Source organism: Colius striatus, chromosome 9 (genome assembly GCF_028858725.1).
Source record: "Colius striatus isolate bColStr4 chromosome 9, bColStr4.1.hap1, whole genome shotgun sequence".
Classification (NCBI taxonomy): Eukaryota; Metazoa; Chordata; class Aves; order Coliiformes; family Coliidae; genus Colius; species Colius striatus.
This window is the reverse complement of record NC_084767.1, coordinates 9,329,728-9,353,579: the sequence shown is the minus strand read 5'-3', so window position 1 is coordinate 9,353,579 and position 23,852 is coordinate 9,329,728. Positions and strand designations below refer to the sequence as shown.

The 23,852-nt window shown below is 37.8% G+C and overlaps 1 protein-coding gene across 2 annotated transcripts in view; it reads left to right on the top strand.

Annotated features, from left to right (window-relative positions):
* SLIT3 (slit guidance ligand 3) overlaps positions 1-23,852 on the top strand; it is a 497,173-nt gene that overhangs the window by 309,419 nt on the left and 163,902 nt on the right. For both annotated transcript variants that reach the window (XM_062001935.1, XM_062001936.1), the window contains exon 10: positions 9,567-9,708. In XM_062001935.1, the coding sequence (XP_061857919.1) occupies positions 9,567-9,708 (142 nt within the window). The remainder of the gene's footprint in view (positions 1-9,566; positions 9,709-23,852) is intronic.

Below are 23,852 nucleotides of genomic sequence, written 5' to 3'. Positions count from 1 at the left end.
TGTGACAGGTGATCCTTGGGAAACAGATTTTTGAATGCTACATTCAAAAGAATAGCATAAGTTGGAGAAGTGAAACACCAATAGAGAAGAGCCATAACTGGAAGCCAAATTGCTTGATTTCTTCTGAACACTATGCTACCAGTCCTGTACAGTGACATTTATAAGCATTAGAAGCAAAGCCTCTCAAGACAATGTTGCTCTCAAGAGTTATCTGCAGACCCATCTGAGTTGCCTGAGTCATGCCTATATAAACTGAGAGTCAGCTTTTCAAAAGTGTTGTTCAGCTTGTGCACATAAATTATTAAAATACAAGTTCAAACAGCACTTGGAGGCAAATTGTGAGCAGTGGAAAAGCTTGTTCCAGGTTTCACTTGTTCATGACCACGAGTATTTGGCTCAAAACTGTAGGTAAATGTATAGGATTAAGTAGTACACAGCAGCCTGGACATAGGTTTGCAAATATGTTTAATTGGATTTGTGTTACTAAGGAGGAAGGAGAAGGGTCATTAACGCATTAACAGGAATGAGCAGGATTGGGACTAGATGGCTCCTCACTAACAGGGGAGAGCACTGGGTACTGCTGGCAGTGCTGTCACCCATCACAGCCTTCTGGATGGCTTCTTCAGCAAGCTGTCCTCTCCTTGTAGGAGAGTCCTCCAGAGCCACCCCTGACAGAGCAGCCTTCCTGGGTCTTTGCCTTAAAACCATCTGTTCCCAAAGAAATCTCCAAACAGACTCTCCCTCCTGCACAGCCACTTATTGAGCTCTGGGATGTGTTTGGTGAGACAGCCTCCCACAAGGAAGTATGAAGGGGAAATTGTGTGACGCCAGAGGATGAGTGCCCCTGTTACGTGCTGCACGTAGATAGATGTATTTCTCCCCTCTCTCCACTATAACCTTGCAATTCATGGCCACATTGCCATGACAAGAGAGAACAGACTTAATGCCAGTTGAAATACTACGTGCACTCTGATGCTTGGGAAGTGTTTATTTTTATATTTCCTTAGCTAGCAGAGAAGCATCTGGGGGTGCTGGCTTATGCTCAGTACCTCTTGGAGCCTTCCAGTCTTTGCTTGGATCAAACCCAGCTTCCTTCCCATGTTCAGATGTTTTACTATTGAACTGGCTTGTCTTTCTCTAACTCTTTCTTTCTAGCTCTCTCTGTCTCTCTCAAACACACGCTGGCTGCCTATTTATCTCTTGTCCTCCTCTGACCTCCTTAGGATCATATTTTCATTTCATTTTCCTCTCATACAAGTTTTATTATGGCTCTTTTATTTTTCTTCTACCTGCTCCTTCATTCTTGAAGTTGAAATTAATCTACATATTGATCAATTATGTCAAGTCATAATGTGTTTTCTCACCTGTGTTAGTGTGGCTGTAAAGCTTTGCAAACTGAAGCAGTGGATTCATGTAGTTGTACTATCAGCAGCACTTTGGTGTCTTCAGTCCCCGGTGCAGGACCCACTGAATCAGTCCATTTGGATTTTTTTTGCAGCAATGAATCATTTGATTTTTCCTAAGTATATACAAAAGGAAATAAATATGTCTTTGTGTTGCATATCAAAGAATAAAGCAGATAAATTTGGAAGCACTGTATCTCATACTGTGATGTGTAGCATAAATTCATAAGAACTTCAGCCCCTGCTATCCTCAACTCACTTCTCAGATGTCATCAGTTCTCAACTGGTTGCTTGCAGAGGAGACTACCTGGTAGATAAACAGGCAGAGATCATGACTTGATTTCAGTAAGTGGTGAGAGGAAGCTGATTTTTCTCATGCACTGTTGCTACTGGCTCTTAGGCAGTATGTTACGACTTAGACTTGACTCTAAAGGTGCAGCTTGATACAGATTTGTTCCAGTTTTGGCTGGTTTTGTATTTTACAGTGGGCAGTGTTTACAATAAGAAACTGGATGAGATTTCTTAGAATAGACCAGAGATTGTTAAACAGTTAATGACTTCATGCTTTTCTCATCTAAGATGCGCCAGATTATAAAATCTTGATGTTAATGTCAAGCTGATTTATGCTGTATGTCTTATGCTATGAAATTTAGCAAAGTTTAAGTGTAAAATATTAGTTTTTTAAGTACTTTTGTAGGTTAGATTTCTTTAATAACAAAACAAGGATTGTAGGGAAGGAAGTTGGATTTTTTTCATTAGAAACTATTAGAAACCATTTTCTGTGATTCTTGATCCTTAGTTCCCATTCAGAGGCTCTACAAGAACCTGAAGGAAATCAAGATGCATAATTTGGATGAAATATATTAAAATTCAGTCTGAAATCGATGCAAGATAGAAATCATTACCTGTGCCAAGTGTCTAGTGATTTCTGACTAAATAAACTGAGACTGACTTTAAGAAAACTGTAGATTGATCCAAATCTTGGTTTTGAAGATCTAGAGTTTCTGATTCATTTGGTGAGACTGCAGCTGAGGTATAATAAAGAGGAAAATATGTTAGCTTCCTGCTGCTTAATACAGACTGGAAGCCCTAATGAGGACGCAGATTTATTTGTTTAGGTAAGGTCAAACAGCTTTAAAACATAGCTGTTATTCTCTGGCCCAGACCACAAAACTCAGTAGATTGTCTTGCTCCAGTTTTCTCTTAATAGCTTCATAGCATATTGGTGAGGAGACAACCAACGAGTAACTAATAAAATAGCACTCCTCAAGCTTAGCACCATAATGAGTACATTCAGAAGATGCCAAAGGAAAAGTGTATGGGGGGAGAAACTCTTCCCCATCTGCTTCTATTTAAAAGCCTCTGTGCAATAGTATGTCTGCATAACTAACAGCAGGTCTTCTGCTTTCAGCATAGGCCATGCAGGTACTGCCAGCACAGAAGATGATGAGCTAAATAGGAGAGAGGACTATTTGCTAATGATGCAAGTTTTGGTAGTGTTAGGCAGTAGCAATTGCTCCTGAGGGAGCAGTGCAGTTTCTTTCCACACAGTCCATGCCAGTTCATGCAGAGAAGGGCTACTTAATGGCCCTCAGCCTTAATGGTCACAGGATGCTGCATAAACAAAGTGGGAGGAGGAGGAGGTTTCCTCTGTGTGAGTGTGCGTGTGAATGGTGGCTTTCAGCCACGTGGGACATCCTCATTGTACAGTTGTTTTATTGCTTTTGGAAATGAGCTTAACCATTTCATCCAATACTGACCTCTTTCTAAAGGGTGGCCTATGAGTCATATTAGACAAATAACATCTTTTTTTCTCACTGTTAAGTTGGTTCATGCTTTTTGTGACCATCAGCAGACCCAGTAAGTGTTGTTACAATGGGATCTGTGCAGGACTTCCAGCCTTGTAGACTCTTAAAGGCTTTTCATAGAAATTATGCTTTAAATTTGGTCTGAAAATAAATACGTGGAACTCCAATAGAATTTTTGCTTCCTACTATGATTTGCTACCACAAGTTAACATTGACATCTAGTCCAAAGAATCATTTCAATACTGTGCATTTGTCAGTTGCTCCTCCAATGAAATCCTATGGGAGGTTTGGATACTTATTGCTGTTTATCAGAGTTTGCTTTCTGTTTCCATTGAGTTTCGTGTTACAAATTTAAGTTTAAATTTCTCCAGTAGTAACAATTTTGTTGTTTCATATTGTCAGAATTTACTTCTTGAATTGCTTTGTAAGGTGCATAAATATGGTGCCTCACAGGGTGGGTTTTTTTTTAAGGGAACCATTTTGCAAATCTAAGGGATAAATATGTATTTGTTAAGACATTTAAGACCAAAGCTGAAAATTGCTTTTAAATTATAGTAAATTTAGTTTTACTGTCCAAAAATGATGTCTTACCTTTTCAGTGTAATTACCTTTTTTCAGGAATACTCTTTTCCCCAAAGCAGTATGTGTAGTACTTTAATGCTTATTTAATGATGGTGAGTTGGAGTGTAATTATTCAGCCATTGACCTTTTGAAGTGTTGCTGTAAGAATAATAACATGATTAGTTTTTATGGGAATATCCAAAACCAGTGGCTTATTTCATTACCAGTATGTTAGTATTTTTTATACACAATGGAAATGCATGATGATGGTCTGTCCTGCCACGGATCAGTACCATAGCTGTGTTCACAGAGAACAGTGGTGTGAAGGAACAAGCTCACTTTGAGTATGTGGCCAAGCCTTTCTATGAAATCTATAGGCTTTTTCTGTTCAATACATGATAGGTAACACATTGTAAGAAGTTCCAATGGGTTATTTAATGAAAACCACAAAAGGTCGTAATATATCCACAGATCTGCTATTCTTGGTTTGTTTATCAATCAGTAACTTCCTATCTGCTATACTTCTAATGATTGGAAGTCACCAGAGATTTTTAACCAGTAAACCCTATCAGATACATCTTAAAATCCATTAATATTTTTTACATATAACTAACATTTTGCTGGTGGAAAAGAACTGCTGCAAAGGCAATTAAATAGGTGAAGAGGTAATAAAGCACATGACTTAGTGTGCCATAATTGGGTGTCAGTGCAAATGAGATTTAGTTTATTTAGTCATTGCAAAATTTATTTTAAATACCTGTGACATTTAAACAGTTCACATTTACACCATAACCATTCTATTCTAATTGTAATATCAGTCTATTTGCTGCTCTTAAAAGGCTAGAGGCCAATGAGATGGTTATTGAAAAAAAAAAAAGCACTCAATTTCTCTGTAAACTGCTGGGTCCTAAGTCTCTCCCCCTAACCTATAGCCTGAGACTGTAAACAGAAGTGATGCAGGCTAATGGCATGCAGATATTATCTACCATAATGGAGGCTGGCATTCCATTACATCAGGCACAAAAAGCATAGTAATTTTTTGTTAATCACATTCCTATATCATAGTTTCCACAATTTGTTGCTTTTGGTTTTTTTAATGGCAAAATGTAGAATTGAGTGGATGATTTTTATCTGTTTGAGGAAAATGTCATTAACCTGGTGAACTAGTGCTGCTGTGTAACAGAAAAAAAATCTGACATGACAAGATGACAGACAGTAAGAACTTCAGGAAGGAAATCATATATATGTGTAGCTGGCTTGGCTATGGCTATTTCCTTTTGTTGCATCCCTGCCATAAGGGGTTTACTGCACTTGGGAAGGACACAGTCAGAAATCTTGAATTATTTCTGCTTTTCTTCTTTTGAAGAGGTATTGGCAGCAAAAGAAAAATGCATTTTTGGATTTCAAATATCCTTCTTTAGAGACTGCATTGCCTTGGGGCCCTTAATCTATCTGTATGCTTATACTCTGCATACCTATGAAAATTGTACCTGAATTTTCATTTTAAGAATTTTAGCTTCTATAGCCTATTTAGACTTGTTTTCTTGACTAATCCTTTGTTTACCAGCTCTCCACAACCATACAAAGATTAAACTGATTAAACTCCCTTGGATTCTTCTTTACTTTTTAATGTGTGTCCTTAATTCTATAGATCTGCAATGGAGCTAACAATAGATCGTCATCTAATTGACACAGTTAAATCCAAATCAGGCTTGAAATACTGTTTGTAGCATTATTCAAGGAAACTTTGCCTTAAAAGATGGCTCTGTAAGAGCCAATGGAATATATGCTAGATGCCTGTTGAGTGTGAAAGTGTAATACAGTAGTTTGTTCTTTGCAAAGGAAAAACACAAGCTAAGGCATTTGGTGATAATGATAGCAATTTATTCACAAAGACTTTTTGTTTCATTAAAGTTTTCAGAAATCTACAGTCTAGATCTACTTTTGCTCATGAAGAAGAAAGAAATTCACCAAACAATAAAGGGCTGTATTCAGCATGGAATCAAATTATTTTAACTCTAAGCACAAAATGTCAGTCAAAAGTGACAGGAGTGATGGATATTTTGAGGCACTCAGAGAATTGAAGCTTATAATGAGAATCTAAGTTTGTAAAAATGCTCCTTTTTCCATCCTATTTTAAGTGAAATGAGAATCCTGATCACTTATTAGATGTGGAAAATAAAGAGTCCACAGAAAAACCACCCTCTTTCTTTACTTTTTACTTTCCTTCTGTGTAAACTGTCATGGCATTTCTGTTAAATTTGCCCTAAGAATAAAAGCATGGTGTTACTTTCTCTTTATATTTTGACGTCATCGACCTCCCTGGTTACTGAACTGGTTGTTTATTTTACTCAGTAGCCATAAATCAAAACTCTGTTCACATAGAAGTTCCTCTTTTGTAGTGGAAAATCACAGATGAATGTTTTTTGATGCATATTCAGGATAAATAAAAGGACTCCTATTGGCGCTGGTCAGTTATATATCAGGTGCTTGGAGAGGATCCGAAAGGCTTTAGTGGGCAGCACAAATAACATTCTCTTTACCTTTTTGGCCTTTCCATTCAAAACTTGATGGAAAGTTCCAAGGCGTTTAACTGTACTGTGATACCGCCTTGTTACTGTTGCTACCCTGCTTTTTGGGCAAGGAAGACTGGTGTTACTGTCTCTTCTTTCCCTTTTCAGAGTGCTTTATGTAATAAAGTGATGGAGGTGATGAGTGAGTTCCTCTGAATCTTCTGCTATTGATTTAGATACAGAAGGGTCAAAACCAGACTGAAAACTCCAACTGGCAATATGTCAAGTCTTTTGATGTTGTGCCCTAATGAAAAGGAAGTGTCTTATTGCTTGTCTAACACATAGTGATATGTTGTAGTGTTATAACTGTGCAAAATGCATTTTCCGTTGGCTACAAAGCTTCCTCAGAAAGCACATCCAACATGTGATGATAAAGGGTGTGTGAAAGATTTGACCTTGCTGCCAATTTTCTTTTTGCCTCTCAGAGCCCAAGGATTGCTCTGAGGGGTTTCTTCCTAATCTGATAACTTCTCTCTATCCATAAAGACTTGCACTTCCCTCATTCTTCATTTTATTTTGGACATTGCACCGCAAGGTAGGCAGACAAAGAGAAAATGTAAAAGGTATTTGATCAGATTGTAAGATTAAACCTCTTGTTCTTAAGCAACAGAGTCCTGTGTGCATTTTGATGCAGTATACAGTACTTTTGGAAGCAGCTCCAGTTAAAATCTTAGTCTCCATGAAAGACAGAGCTGGCAGTTGGTGCTATGTCACAGAACTCCATTAATTTTGGAGGAATTCTGTTAATTCTGTTAATTTAGACCCAAAAGAATTTCCTGTCCTACCTGTTCCACATGTACTTATTTAACTTGTGAAGATTAGCTATTCATTTGGTTTAGTTCAAATAGTTACAACTTCAACAATGTATTATACACATGGTCACATAAGTAAGCTATGTTAAGACAGTCTCTAACATGACTTTGAAACTGGAACAAGTCAAAGTCCAGGTTGCCTAATAAATATGAATTTGATTTCTTGGGCCATATGGATTAAGATTTCTATTTTAATTACATTACTGATTTTCACAGAAGGCTTTTGCCCAGTTTATACTGTAGACTGAAGCTGCTCTAGTACTGAAACCATCTCTGTGTTGAGATAAAAGACTGTCGATGGTAAACTTGGCAAATGTCACAGAAGTTGAAAAGTGAACTATAAATGAGACAGGATATTTTTGCAAAGAGCAAGGATCATTAGGATCATCTCACGATGAAAGCAGCTGCCCACTCTCATAAAGAATGAATTTGACTCCCATCCCTGCCACAAACGTCCTGTGAGATCCGTTTTTTTTAAGATGGTCACAGCCTCTTAAAATCTAATTTCTGTGTGCCTGAATTGGAGTTCTGAGGTCTGCTCTGCCAAAATGCAGTCACTTACAGCTCTGATTAGCATCAATGAAAGCTGTGTTTAAGTGCTATGAAACCCACATTTTTCTCCTGCTGTCCTGACTGAAAGTCAGGGGATCACCCAATAAAAAAGAATTTCAAACACAATACTTTAATTTGGCAGCATTCTGTACACAGTGGAAGTTATGATCTTAGCCTGAAACTCAACAGTGTACTGTAATGTAAGGGAGTTCTGTCAACTCTGGCTACAAAATAATATATAAAAGGGGATATTCTTGAACTAAGTGACCTTTAAACAAATAGAAATAAATTCACATTAGATTTCAAAGCCTTCCAAACAGAAGGCATGATTTTGCAGTAATTGTCTTTTGCTTTCCAGGAGGGCTCCTAAAAGTGTAAAGTCAGGCTGTAGATGTTTTCAAGTGATGTCTTTCCAAACTATATCTGCATTTCAAAATAATGATACTCAGCAGTGCCACTGACTGTCTTTCTCGTGTTGCCTTTGCATTACTGTCTATGAGTCTTCGAGAACAGGAACATATGCAGACTTGCAACATGAGGTGACGTGGTTGTGCATAGTTGAGGGCTAAACCAGGCGGTGTGTAAGCATAAATCAGAACATTTATAAAGAGTTTATACATTTGCATTGTTGTAAAATGTTAATTGTCAGAATGATAGTGGATTGCAAAGGGATGCAAACAAATATTTTTGGACTTTTTGTCATCTGCAGTTGTAATTTATGAAAGTATCCATCATGGGTCTTTTCCAAGACAATGTACAGCTTTGTGTATAGTTTTTCATGTTTTCACATGTATTTGTGATTTGGCAATTATGATGTTTTAATTTTTTTCCTCTAAAACAACAAATACGTTTTATGATTATAACCTACTGTGATTTAGAAAATACCAGTTTTTCCTATTTCTTTCACGATTTTGTCACTTCTTGCCAATGGAAGCCTTCACATTCAGCCCTCTGTGTCAGGTCAAAAAAGGTCGTTTTTTGGGTTTTTTGTGTTTTATGAGTTTCTTGTATTACATGCACTTTGGAAATATGACTCACCGTAAATAAATTGATACCTAACTACATCTTGATAACTTCAATCAGTGCAACAAAACCATTTTATCAATGTTTCATTGTATGTTTATATCAAAATTTTTAATGGAAGAATCACAACTGAGTAAAACTGACATCATTGCTGCAGTTTCAAAACCACTGCATGACACTTAATTAAACCTGCATCTAATGGATAGACTAGAAAGTGTGTAGAGCAATGTCCTTATTCTAAATCTTTGCTCTGTAAGTAGCTTCCTGACTTTCAGTGGAATTATTAGATTAAGCGAGGATCTGAAGGTTTGAACTCACAACTTTCTAAATTCTTTTTTCCATTAAGTGCATTTTCTAATCTTGAAAGGACCAGCTTTATGTTTACAGTCTTTGTGTTGTAACATGTTACCTCATTTCAAAAACATATGTCATCACCCATGACAGTCTTCTCTCAGTATGTAAAAATAGTGAGGGAGTGTTTGTGTAATGGAAACTTCTAGGCAAAGATAACTTTTGGAAAAACTGTTTGATCTTAAGGCTTATTTTTTAAATCTTTGAATAAATTGATATGGCTGATCATGGAGGGGATCAAAGACGTGTTCATGAGGGAAAGAGATTGATAGACTGGAGACTGAGGAAGTATTAAGAACACAGTAATCTTTTACACGTTTTCTTTAGAGTTGATTTGAAGCACATTCTCTTCACTGAATCCAAATAAATTATTACTTATTAGAGTAAAGGATTTGAAAAACTCAGAGGCTGATGTATTTTGATGTTAAAATCTCAGGCGATCATTTTTCAAAACTAATATTTAATGTTTTCATTATGTCTCAGGTTCCCAGTCTGAATCTCCATCATGCAGTGCCAGTTCCATCACTTGCCCATCTGCCTGCACCTGCAGCAACAACGTAGTGGATTGTCGAGGAAGGGGATTAACAGAAATTCCAGCTAACCTACCAGAGGACATTTGGGAAATGTAAGTGCCAATATAATGCAGCATTGTCTTTCCATTGTGAGTCCATATTTTAGCATCCTATGTGGAAGAATGGCACATGTTTTGAAAACTGTTCTGAGCAGTTATCAGCTATCTTGTAGTTGTCTTCTTCATTTTTTCATTCTTTTGATGTAAGACCAAACTATTCTTTAATGTAGATATTGTTTGAAGTTGCCCTATCCCAAGGCCAGATGAATTTCTTGGCATATTGTGGTCAGATTGTGTTTATATTTCACAAATCTGGGATTACAACTCTATAGTTAGGAAAAGGAAATACCCAGTCCTTTTTTTTTGAAATTGATTTGTGTTTTTAGTTGGTGAATTCCCCAAGAGATGGAGAGGTTTCGTGTTAGCTTGGCAGGATGCATTTATAATGAAATATGACATCAGAACACATTGTTCCTGCTGATTTTACTTTCTGTTTCTTCTCCCACATTTGTTGTTCCAAATTCTTTGACATTTGTAGGACTTTTTTGGGTGTTATGAAATCAGATGCTGATTTTACATTTGTTTGTCTTTACTACCTTTAGAAATTGTAATCATTAATTTTTGTGACCATGACTTCATACTACCGTGGTCCTGAAATACTGTTACATTCAACCTTTTGTTTAGTCCATAAGGAATGCAGATCAGTTCTTTTCCTATTTAGGTGCATGTCGTACAGAGGTTACTAAAATCTGAGCAGCTTTTACAGTCTACATAGTGTATATTGAAAAAGTAGCTCAGTAAATGCAAGGGATCAACAGCATCTTAAAATTAACATTGTTGATAATGTATCTAGAGCATAAAAATGTTTACAGGAAATATAAACTCTCCTGTAAGTTGTTCTGAATGCCCACTGCCTGTTTGCTTACCTCCTGACAAAAGTCCAGAATGTGTTGGTTGTGTTCATTGCCATTATATTGTGGCACACATAATATGCATATACTTGTTTTTCTGCACGTGAAATTCAGTTAAAATTATCCTGAAAATGTAAATTTTGTTTGGCACACTAGGTACAGTCAATGTTTAGTCCTGTTTTAAATTTTGACAGATATGGAGTGCACGTTTTCAGGAATGGCTGCAATGATTCAATAATAAAAGTCAGAGAACAAAATTGGTCCAGACTTGCTCACAAGTTAAGGTTGGGCTAGGAGAATTGTAAAATTTCATTTTGTAGTGTTGAAAATGCTAGCAGAAATCTGATATTTGTGGCTCCATGCCAGTCACACAGAGAGCAGTATCTGCAAGAAGACTGAGACTGGGATTAAGTTGTTCTGTCTCTTTACGATGAGGGCAGTGAGGCATTGGCACAGGCTGCCCAGAGAAATTGTGGGTGCCCCATCCCTGGCTACATTCAAGGTCAGATTGGATGAGAATCTGAACAATTTGATCAGGTTGAACATGTCCCTGTTTAGGTGGATGGGCTAAATGACCTTTAAATCTCCTTTCCAACCCAAAGTATTTGATGATCCTGTGAGCCTATCAAAATTAGTTTTAGTGAGTGACATCACTTACATCTGTTTATTCCTACTGGTGAAATGGTGCTTTCATTTTGTAAAAGAGCAATTACCCTTATATGCAAGAGCAAAGTATCATATATTCTCCTAAAGGATATAGTGACATAGTAAACTATTACTGGAAAGATGGGAGAAGCTGCCACAGTATTTTCCTGGAAGAATCCTGACATAAGTTTTCTTGACTGAGACAGTCATTCTGATTCATGCAAAAGTCTATCACACTGCTCAGAAATTCAGTTTATCTGAGGCTACTCTGGGCTTATTCAATACAAAGTCCATTCAGAGGTCTAGTTCCAGCTATACATGGAATAATAACTGTCTTTTGATTTAATACAATAGACAGAATAATACTCTTTTGCTTTAATGTTAGAGCAATGGGGCCAAGTAATTTTTTTCCTGTTTGCTGTAACCCACATCTCCTACTCTCACACCGTGGTACCGTTGGGGGTTTTTTCTCTTGGGTTTTATCTCACATTGTTGTCATTTAGTCAGACTCTTTGTATAAAAGGTGGCTAATGTTGTAATGCTGCATGAGCATTTCCTTCTGGACTCTATAATCCTGTGATCTCATCTTTGAGAGATGTAACTGTTACTGGAGATGAGACTCCTCAAATGGGCTATGGACTAATGACAAACTACATGGCTGTGTTCCTGTGGCATAGAATCCCAAGGGATATTACTTGAGATGATATATTTTTCATTATCTAGCATTGTAAGCACTTATTTCACTAAAAGATGTCTTTTCCTATAGACTGTAGTCCATTCATAATACTAATATGATAGTGTTAAAATGCTCTGCCTTCCTTAGTTCTACTTGGGGTATTTCCAAGTTCCTTTGCTTGGTTATTAGTTGCATTCAGTTACAGCTTCCTAGTTCTCGTGTTTCCCCTTAACTCAGTATTTCTTTGTAAGCCAGATTTTATCTGATAAGAACTCTTGACTGACAAACTGTTCTACAAAAATGAAACACACAGCTGTTACTCTAACGTGGTTATTAAAAGTGACCTACATTTCACTCTGTGTTTTGGTATTAATTAAAGATCTTTTACTCAGCCTTCCTGCCTTTATTCATTAACATGAGTAGGCAGAACTTTCTCTGACAAAGCTGACAAGAAGTCCTAAATTTGTTTTTGTTGATAAGAAGTTACCACAAAACAGGCAACTCACTTGTCACAGAATGTAAAACAAGCGTCGTATGACACTAATTTTCCCTTGCTGCTGACCTCTGCCATATGTGGCTTAGAAGTCTGTTGTATTACTCTATTACACTTCTCCCCAAGGTGCATTATCCTGAAGGCCCTCATGGCAAGAATGTTTGTTATTAAATAAACGAATTTATGAAAGCTGGAAATCTGTATCCCAGCCTTGCTTTTTCATAATTTCATAAAATAGGTAGCTAGAATGTACAGAACACAATTTGGTTTTTTATAATGCTTCTTGTTCAGTGGGGAGCTGACATCAGCAGCCAAATTGACTGAGGAAAAATGAGTTACAAGAAATTGAAGCTGAGAATAGAGACTGTGTGCTGAATGTTATAAAAGATTCTCTGCTTACAAAGTGGTTCTCTTGTGTTTTTCAAAGGGGAAATGAACAGTGTATGTTATAGAGAAACACGGGAGAATATACACAGAAAAGTTTTGCATGAATACTTGGATGAAAACAAAAGTCATTAAGCACCTGGAGGCATTCACTGAGAAAGAAACACTAAAACAAATATGGCTTGATGGTTTGCTGCTAAATGAACGATATAGTCATTTCATTACATTGGAACAGCATCTACAATAAAAGTTTTGCATTTCTTTGGAAAGGATGAGAGAAAATGCACACAAGATAGATGGGGAACATAGTGTGAATGCAGAATGGGCTTGACCTTGGAGGAGTGAAGGGGGGGAGGAATGACCTACAAACTAGTAGGAGAAAAAGTCCAACAAATCTTTTTTTTCTGATCGGACTTGTTTGCAACCAGTGGCTGTTGGACTGAATGACAGCTCAGCCCATAGAGACACCAAACTCAGGATGGAGACCTGTTTAATACAAAGCTGCCAGCTGTGCCTGCAAGAGGAACTAACTTGCAGTCTAGGGGAGCTTGGAAAGTTCTCATGAGAAACACGCTTGCCACAACAACGGATTTCACTCAGCACTTGGCTTGGGCTCTTGTTGGCTCAGGACATGGGCTGGATTGGTGCTCTCTGCCCATTTTCAGTCATTAGTGTTTAGCTGGTTTTCTGCCACGGGAAAGCTTTCCTTCACTTGTGAATGAGGAGCACTGAGAGTGATGGCATTTGTGTTTCAAACAGTATTTGCTTCACACTGCCCACTAGGTTGGTTTGATGCCTCCCAGTACTGCAGAGTGATCAGTAACTCCTTGTTAATCTTTTCCCCACTTCACTTTTCCTCTGTCCTTTCTTTAGAATGAAGTTTGTCTATCTCAGACTGGTCTACTTCATTTTTTTTTCCTGCATCCATCACTGTGAATAAGGCTGTAGTTTAGAATATTAACTTTGGACAGCTTTTGTCTGAAGCTTTTTACACTTTAAAACAGTGGTGCAAGGACTACTACTTCTGCCTTTGTGTTCCATAACGTTTGTCAAAGAATTTCCTGAGTTTGAAGGGTTGGATGGTAGATTGGCACAAACATTTCAGAGAATATAGACTAACTGGGCCCAGTACAGAAACTGTTGGGAAAAGAAGACTGAACTCAAACAACAAAACATATGATTAGAAAGACCGGGAACAAAGGAAATCAAGACAGTTTGAGAGAAGTGCTTTGAGTCTGGGAAAGTGAGGAATATTTTGGTGATTAGGCCTGAGATGGAAGGTAGGGAGCCTGGGATACAAGTTGTACAGATGGAGCTTTGGGGATGTGTCAGAAGGGACTGGGACACTGGGTAACTGGGCAAGCTGTTGGGCTTAGGATAGAGTGGCTGAGGTAAAGTTGGAGCCGAGGAGTCTCTTCCCACCAGAAAACACACATATATTCCAGAGCCCTCCTGCCTTGTCAGTGTGTACTTGAGAAAACTAGCAGCATTTTGTATGTCTTTGTCCTTATACACTAGTGACCATCCATGCAGAGATTAGCTATTAGACTACATGGGAATTTACTGTTTTAACTGCCCCCGTGCCAGTCAGACATCAGTGCAGAGGTCTGCGTGGTGTGCTTCTGTTACACATGAGTTTTCTCATAGTGGAATTAGCTGTTTCAGCTTTTGGTTTTGAATACACTAAATTAAATACATTATTAGTTTTTAAAAGGTTTTTAAAAATTGGAAAATGCTCAAGATCAAGTTTGTAGCTGGAGTCATCATTCAGTGCTTATATATATGTTTGTTCTTGTATGCTCTTTAACTACAGCATAGTCTCATGCTGGTGTTAAAAGATTGGCTTTGTTTCTGATGTCTGGGGATGCATCAGGATTGTGTAGTGAGGGAGCCTGTGTATATAGAATCTGTTTATTTGTTGCAGAAACAGGAACATTCTGAAATGGGGACTGTGGGGAAAATAATCTCTTGAATGCTGTTAGGAGAATTGGGTTGTATCTCTTCTTGCCAGTGGTTTTATTAATTGATTCTGGGCAAGTGACTTGCACAAACTTTTCATGGGTGGTCACTAGTGATGTAATCCTTAGTTTCTGGCTGACTCAGCAGGGATATTCAGAAGTGCTGAGGACTCACAGCTGCAGCAAAAGTCAATAGGAGCTGTGCTTTGAGCACATTGTGCTGTGCAGCACTAATTACTTTGAAAAGCCAAGTCCCAGTCATCTGCAGACTTATAAATCAAACTCCAGAATCTGAAATATATCCTTAGATCTTGAAACCAATCTCAGATTTCAAACCTGAGTTTTTTCATAGCAAGCTTGTGTTATCATTGTAATCTAACCTTTACAATACTCTATCTAGTGAGATTAGAGAAATAAAATCTTATAAACCAAAGGCAACTCTGGATAGGATTCATCTACATCAGAAATGAGGACCTTTTGTTTAAATGCTGATGTAATTGCTCAGAGATAGTAAAGAGACTGACAGTCCTTCAAGGAAAAGCACTGCTTAGGCACCCATAGCTGGTGAGATAATAACCACAGCTTCCCATCTGGCTTCTGAGCAGTGAAATAGGATGGCAGCCCTTCTCCCAGCATCTAAGTTTGGCTTAAGGTCAGTTTTGAGTCACATGTTCTATGTTGCTTTAGTTTCTCATTCTCCCTATTGATAGCTGAGGTAAGGACTGATATTTCTGTCGGTATGAGTAATGCTTGATTTTGGTGTGTAATTTCTGCCCTTAAGAAACATTCCAGAGTCTGAGCACTAAGGAAGTATCCAATGCATGCAAGTGTTGCTTTTCTCATTGTTGTGTCAAAGTGAAAGCAAACCTACTTTTCTGCAAGGCAATCACTTTGAATATAATATTCCTCCTTTAATTAATGCTTTTCAGACAAATTGTTATAGTTAGAGTATAGCTGTCGTGAGGGTACCACAGTGTTGGGCAGTGTCACAGGCAGACCTGTGGACAGATTTGTTTGTTGCTTTTGTGCTTCAGTTGCTTCTTGGAAAGAAATTACATTCTCTGCTCTTCAATACCTGTAGGAATGTGTATTATGAGAGAGCCGGGACTTCAGTTGTAAATTGTGATGAAGCTTTTGTGCTTTGAGGAAGGTGCTCAACAAATTCTAGGCATTTAAATTACTGCTCTATTCACAATCAATTTTCCAATGATTAAAATAAAATCAGAAAAGGTATTACAAAAAGACTGAGTAGTGATAGCTATTTATTGTAATCAAATTAGTTCTCTCTTTTATAAACTAACTGCACTATGATAATTTAATGTAAATTAACAACTGGATTGGAAGTTAGCTTCTTAAAAGCAAGAGTATATAAGAATGAAATTGTGTAGAAACTGTAAACTTTGAGGATAGAGGAATGGCAGTTCTGCATTTAACGTTGCTCTTCCTCCTAAAAGGAAATGATACTAATTTTCCCAGGCTTCCAGTAAATACTGTCTCTGAAGCCAGCACAGTATTTTTGAACACTGAAATTAATGTTCCATAATTGCCTCTGGTGGCAAGTTCTCTGGCTAGGGAATCAGGTTGGCTCCTGTAGTTGAGTCATATAATATGATTTTCATTCACTGCTGTAAATTGGCTCTGGACAACTTCACATGTCAAATTTGACTACTGTTTTCTGGATCTCACTACACAAACTGTGTCATTCACTCCTTGAGTTCAATAGAAAAAAGAAGTTTCTATTGTTAAAGCCAAAACTATGTAGAAAATAGTCTATGAGGGCAAGACACAAAAATAATAAAGACATTAAAATATTTTGGATTAACAGTAGAGAAAATATAAATCTATGGAAAATATTAAGAATAAAGGTGCTTTCTGTGCTGAGACAGATTAAGGAAAAGGAGAAGTTGTGTTTCACAGCTTTAGAAACAAGCAGAAACAACAGGGAGATTGTGCTGTTAGACCAAAGCAGGATTTATATCTTACATCTTTATTTTTAGTTGTAAAATGAAGTGTAACCAATGTCATCTGTAGGCATATGATGATTATGTTCAGATGAATTTAGATTTCATGTAATAGTTTTCATTTTGGCTGTATCATTTTTTACCTTCTCTCATCTTTATAATTGTGAGATTTGTTTTTTAGAAAGTTACATGCAGGTGAATCTTGCTGAGGCAAACTGTAGGCGTTAGTAACCTTACAAGATTTATAGGTTTAGGGTTGTTGGTTTTGTTGGTTTGGGAGATTTTTTTCCAGAGAGATCACCAGTCCAGGAGGAACACAAAAATTGCCTTATTAATAACAATGAATGTTTTGAACAAAAAGGTATATATATTTTTTTATCCAATTAAATGTGACTTAAAAGCTTTTGTTTAGCCAAGCAAAATGAGGAGATTGTAAGCTATGATGATTATATACATCCTGAAAGGCAATTATGAAAGTGTAGAAGGACTCACAGCAAACAAAATGAGGAGCTTAAAATCATAAGTTTGCAATAAAATATACTAATCTCTTTTTTTTACTACTTGAAGCATTAATTGTCTTTTAGTTTCTATGGGGTGTTCTGTTTCTTTTGCTAACAAAACCCTAAATTAAATGTTTATATTCAAATGACAGAATCTGTTTTGTTATCAAAATGTTACAGATGGCAGAAGTTGAAATACCAGAAAAATACTTAATTTTCCTACTCTTTTCTTTCCTACTCTTTTTACCTTTTCCTTGTCAGTATTTGGAAGTGTGTACTAAAAATAGATACTACAGAATGTTCAGAGCTCTTTGCAATAACTTAGGTTATAGATTAACCAATTCTTGCTTTCCTTTCAGTTTAAACCTTCCATTTCCACTAAGTCTAAAAATGTCTTTTTGTATTTCAAGTTGACAAATACAATGCAAACCAACTTGAAATGCTCAGATCCCTGAGCTGGTTATTGCATTGTTAGAAAATTTGGAAAGGCATTTGGGCTGAAAGTTTCTTGAAGTAATTGGAAGTCACTAGAGAGTGGGCAGGACTGACCTACTAAAGTAATAATGAAATAGCAATATGACCTGTTAAGGGGTTAGTCTTTCTGGGACCTAAGGGAACAAAGATTTCCTCTCAGTAAAGCAAACATTCTGAGTCTGGCTTGTTAAAAAACATTTCTGCTTGTTTACATATATGAAATGTAACCATAGACCAACTCAACTGTTGCTTTCTGGTAGGTACTATATAAACCATGTATCTCCCAAGCATAGACTACAAACTTCTTATTAAAAAAACCCCACCACAACAAACACCCCCCTCCCCTCAAAAAAACCCAACCAAACAAAAAAAGCCTTCAATCCAAAAAATAACCAAAATGTACTTAACTTGAATCAGCCTCAGAGCAGATGCTGTGTTGTTGAAGTGAATACAAGAACCTCATCCTCTGTAGCACCCTGTGGGCTGGTATCCTTGGAGCCTTCTGAACTGGAATCACTGGATGTCATGAAAAGGCATGAGTGGGATCCATGTTTCTGCTGTCCTTGCTACACCACACCACCTTGAAACACAAAAGCACATGAACACATGCGTGCTGGTTGAATGAAGTATGCAATTAGGCTCCATTTCAGCAGTAGGGAGTTGGAAATTGCCAAATCTCTCCAACCTAACAATTCTTTTTCCTAGATTGTGTTGACAGGTAAAATTCTTCCTGCAAGCCCCAAGTCCATGTGACCTAATGAAGTCTACTGAGATGAGAAATTGTCTAGTCTAGAATAAGAATGGGGAGACTTTAGTTCATGTTCTGTTCCAAAGTAGCATCTGTTTAATATCTTCCCTAATTGTCCCACTGCTGGAGGCTCACAGGGGAGCTCAGTTGAAGTCCCTGTTTTTACATCTGGGCACGACCCACAAACAATTCATGCAGTTGAGACATTGCAGTGGGTGGGGAATCTGGCACTGGCAGCAGTGTGCAGATTCCTCAGGTGTCCTCCTGTTTGTCTATACCACATTTGATGCAAAATTAACATAGCATAGCATGGCTGGTGGATTCATAATGTGATTGCAGTTACAAATTCAGCATTTCCCAGCAGATACCAGATCAGCTGCTCAGCTACAGAATTGTGTCAGTTTCAACTAATTTACTGTGGGATGTCAGAAGATGCAGTATCACCAGTACTACTTTTAGATGAACACCATGGTGTCAGGGAAAGTATCAAAACATCTGATTTCATTCTGAAATACATCTTTTGGTGAGCAGAATTATCTGTGTAACTTTTTGGGTACATTTGCATTGAAAAGTCACTTCATTCTTGACAGGATTTTGTTTGTTGCATATCTGCCCTTAGGTAAATAGTTAAGAACCAATCCTTTTTAAAGCTATAGCAGGAGCTTGACAGCTAGACCTTGACAATCAAGACCAAACATCAGAATAGGAAGGGAAACTCCAGTTGTCACCTTGTATTAATATGGGCAGACAGTTTACTGGTTTCTAGCTCTCCAGCTCCTAAGACAGCAGACTCAGTGAGGGAGGGATTTATAATACATGTTATTAATTTTATTTGGAAGTCATTCAGGTACTGTGATGAAAGGAAACAGCACAAAAGTCTTGGACAACTATATGTGTTTAGGGGTTTTATATAGTGGTGGTAGTGTTTTTGGCTTAAGTAGAGATTGAAGTCTTTAGCTGTCTGTCAAAACAAGCAGTAAGTGCAGATACTTCAAATGCTGAGTGTCCTGCCAGCCCAAAGCACTTTGTTTTCTACCTGTCAGAGAACTGAGTGGTTAGAGATAGAGCCACAAAAAGGTTGTTCCTTGGTAAAACAGGTCCATAAACACTTTCTGAAGTAACAGGACCGCAGGTTTTTTGCCTTGTACTTTGCAGAGGAGTGCCTTGTGCAGTGCTGCAGTGCTGTGGTGTAAAGGGTAATGACTGCAGCTTCTGCATTTTTCACTGCAGAATAGGCTGCAGGTTCCAACTGTGTAACTGCTGGGTGGGATTCCTTCCTTCCCAACCAGGCTGCCTCCCATCCAGAGCTGTGTTTGGATAAATGCTTCAGTGCAATTACCCAAGCTGTTGTGCATGGTAGAAACAAAGCTTATATTTCAAGTGAAGAGTCAAGAAAGGAGTCAGGACAGGGATCAGATCTAGCTTATATTTGTAGTAAGAAGACCAGTTTTAACTATGATTTATTCCTCTTAAATACTGAAAATATATTGTTGACTTCTCTTATGAGAGTCCAAAATATCTGATAAGTAAGACCAAAGCATGAGATAAATTTAAGATAATGGTTCAAGCAGCTTTTATAATTCAATCCTTGCACCTTGGCAAGAAGGAACGGTGTCTCTCTTGATTGTACTCTAGGTGTTTCCTCCTTCTTCATACAAATGGTTCTTCCCAGCCTTGGGCTCTGTCACTTTGAGGAATGCACACGCTGCGTATTTCCCCAAAATAGTCCTTAACCAGCTCCCTGCAAATCCATTATTATGGGCCAGGAGAAAAGAGAGAGTTTTGCCCTTTTCAACAACAACCTTCATGCAAGTTGTCTGCATCCTGCCAGACGTGAGTGTGCTACAAGTTGCTGCTGCACTGTAATCTCATCATACTCTTTCTGTCTTGGTTATTGGCTGCCTGAGTGATGCAAGCCCAAAAGAGCCCCGGCACTGGGAGCAAAGCAGCACGATTCAGGGAGCAATTTAGCTCATTCACTCACTTTCTCTCAGCAGGGAAGTTCATGACTGCCCAATGCAGAGGGACGTTTCTGACACGTCTCAGGCAAGAGCTCCGTGGCACTGTTAATAGAGCATGGCTGTCTCATTTGTAGGCTCTATTCATCTGACAGCTAAGAATTATCAGTAGTGATGCTTCACTCCCTCTCTCTTTTTCTCCAAGCTAGTGATTTGTCTATGTTATGGGTAGGTAAGCTTGACAAAACATTACACATTAGCAGCTGAGATGGTGTTTGAAATGGGAAAATTGCTAGCAAACTGCTCCATTAGAGACCCAAATAACAAATTCTTTCTTTCCCTCAATGAAAGAGAGATAGTTAAGGCTCAAATTAATACGTCTGTCTCCCCTGCTCTGCAGTGGGAATCACTCTTCAAGACAAATGGCTTCGTCACTCCTGGGAGAGTGAGCTGGCTCTACGGAAGCTGCATTAGGCAGAGGTTTTTTTATCTTTTGTGTTCTACCATCCTGAGTGTAAGCAGTGCAGGCATCAGATGAGGAGGTGATGAAAAGATTTACACCTCAGTGAACTTTGAGATGGATTAGTATGGGAATTTGAGAGCTTATTCTTTACTCTGGGATAGTTTTTCATATTTAACTGCATAGTTTCCCCCTGTTTGCTTTATTTTTTTCTCTCTGATATGTTTACTTTTCGCTCTCATTGCTGCAAAGTCATTTACAGAGTGTGGGAAGAAGGAGGACTTTATCCTGTCTAACATCATGTTATTATAAGAATAATGCATCTGAATCCATTGGGCCCTCAAACTTTTCAATCTCTGGTAATATATTAGCAAAGAGAAAGGGGATTGTTCTTGTCCTTTGATGTTCTTGTCAAAGACTCAAAAATAAAGCTTCGAGAGGCAGACAGAGCTTTGCTGTGTGTCAGAAGTGGGGAGATATGCTTCAATTCATCTGATTCATACAGCTGGCAGCAGGCAACATGGCACAGAGAAATGGCTAACTGAAAGGAGGAACAAAAGCCCCCATGAGATTTGAGCAGAGACAATTTATTTTATCAGTTCCGTGAGTGCTACTTGTGACGTCTTTTGAATATATCTTATTATGAAATACCAGAGGAAATCAAGGAAAATTGTATTGAGTTGTAAGAACTCTTAAATGTGGGGGATAGTAGTTCAAATGATCAAAATTGAGCCTTTTAGTTCTGTGTCTCTAGTATTGAGTTCTCAAATGTATTGTAAAAGTATTTTATAGTATGTTCTGGTGATACAAAAAGAAAAGGAACTCACTAATATTGCTTTACACTAGCACAGCTGGTTTTCTAGTATATGACAGCACTTCATAGGATGCAGGGATGGACTGTGAAAAATGCAGTTATCCAGAGGTCATGTTCTAGGTAAAGAAGATAATTTTCTTACATTGTGGCTGTACAATTTAGAATTAGCTTTTCAAACAACAAAAAAGTGACAACTGTAGGTAAGAACTCTGTTTTTCACTTCATTCCAAAGCTGGCACCTCTAGCAGCAATTTCCCCTTCTATCATGAATAACATTGGTTTATAATTAAGCCTTCATCACTTTGAAATTGCCAATGCCCCTTCTGGCAAAACCTAGTGTTTCCTAGAGAATTTTAGTCCTGACTGTCCTTCAAATGTCATTTATAAGCTCAGAAGAGGTGAAAGTACAAAGTATTAATATGCATAATATGTTCTCTACTATTTTAGTGGTGTAACTGCATAATGCTGTTCTGCCTGTGTCTGATAATCTATAACATACATTTACAAAAATGAAAAGGAGTCACTTTTGTACTTCATACGTTTTAAATACCTCTTTATGTAATACTGCACTTTATTTAAAGGCCAATCACATTTTGTGGCCAAGTTGGAATACACCTGCAGCACAACTTGATGAGAGCACGTGGTACTGCTCGGTGTTCTTCTGGTAGCATCTGCGAAGCATAGTGCACTGAGCATAATGTGTTACGTGTAGTCTTTAGGCCTTTAGTTACAAAGAGCATTACACAATTTAAAAAAATTAAGGTGCTATGGTGAAAATATAGTAACAGATGACAACAGTCTTGTCCATCTATTTCTGTACAGGCCATCTGCTGCAAATTGTGTAGGGAAGGGTGAGGAATTAAGTACTACTTCAGAAGGTGGCTCTCTGAAACAACTCTTTTTCTCTCCACCTTTTCTAGAATTTATTTTACTTACTACTCAGGATCTGTGGCTCTTCCAGTTTTGACTTTTTTTGCCCTTGAGTCACTAAAATTTCCTTGGCATTTTAAGTGATTATAAAAGGGTCCATGTTTCCCCCCCCCCCCCCCGTAGCTATATTTGAGTTTCCCTGTGAGGACTGTTGTGCTGCACCTACGTGCAGCATGTGTGAATCCCCAGTTTCCATCCATAAGGCAAGGGAATTGGATAGGCATGGCCTTTTGTTCCTGGAAGTATCTGCATAGAAATACTTGGGAGGAGTTAAACACCAAACTGGCAAGCTGACAAAAAGCCTTTGTGGGAAGAGTGTGTGTACTGCTAATTCTGGTGACAAACACCCAACAATAGTAGCATGCTGAAGCTTAAAGCAATTTGCATTTCACTGTGGACTTGCCAGAAATGAAGCTCGTTATATTTAGACAGACTGGAAGGGAAATCTCAGACACTAATTCAAATCACAAAACAAGGAATAGAATTAACTCCGAGCACAATCTTTAAATTAGGCTACTACAGAAATAAAAAGAGTCCATGTACATTGACTGCGCAACTGTGGAAGTATCACAATATTCATGACTAAAATAGCTTCTTGGAGTAAAACTGAGCTGGCAAAATCTCTTATTTCTAAGGGGATTTTCTGTCTACTGAAAGCACAGATCAGGAGAAGAATACGCTGTGCAATAGAGGGCTGATGGGCCGTACGTGTTTTCTCTACGTTATTCTCAAGTCCTTTAAAAACCATGATTTACTTCTCCCTGCATCTCATTTTGTCGTTGTTCCTGGTTTTAAAATTTTGTTCTCCTCTCTGCAATGCTGCAGCAGCTCTAAAGCACTCAAGCAATCCATTCCATCATTCCAGTGTGGTTTTGTATTTCAGTTGTAAACCATTTCCAAGCACAAGGTTTTGCTATTGAAACTGTTTCTTTTTATGACATTTTTGGAAAAAAAATACACAATGTTTGAATAGTAAGTACAAGCTAGGTAAAATAAAATGTTGCTCTTAGTTCCACCTCAAATTGTAGAGTTTTAGCTGCCATGGTCATTTGAATTTGGTGTATGGGGATCCACTTCTGCATTTCTAATTGAAATGAATACTTAGGGTTCATCTGAGGAGAAGATAGTCCTTTTAGCAGGAATTTGGGGAACTTGCTGACAAAGACTTGAAAATAGTTCTAGGAAGGAACAGAAATTAATCTTAATAGTTACTGTATGCAGTGTCTTAAAGCTGCTTGTGTTTTAATTTAGTAATACACGCATTTATGATACTTCATAAAGAATAT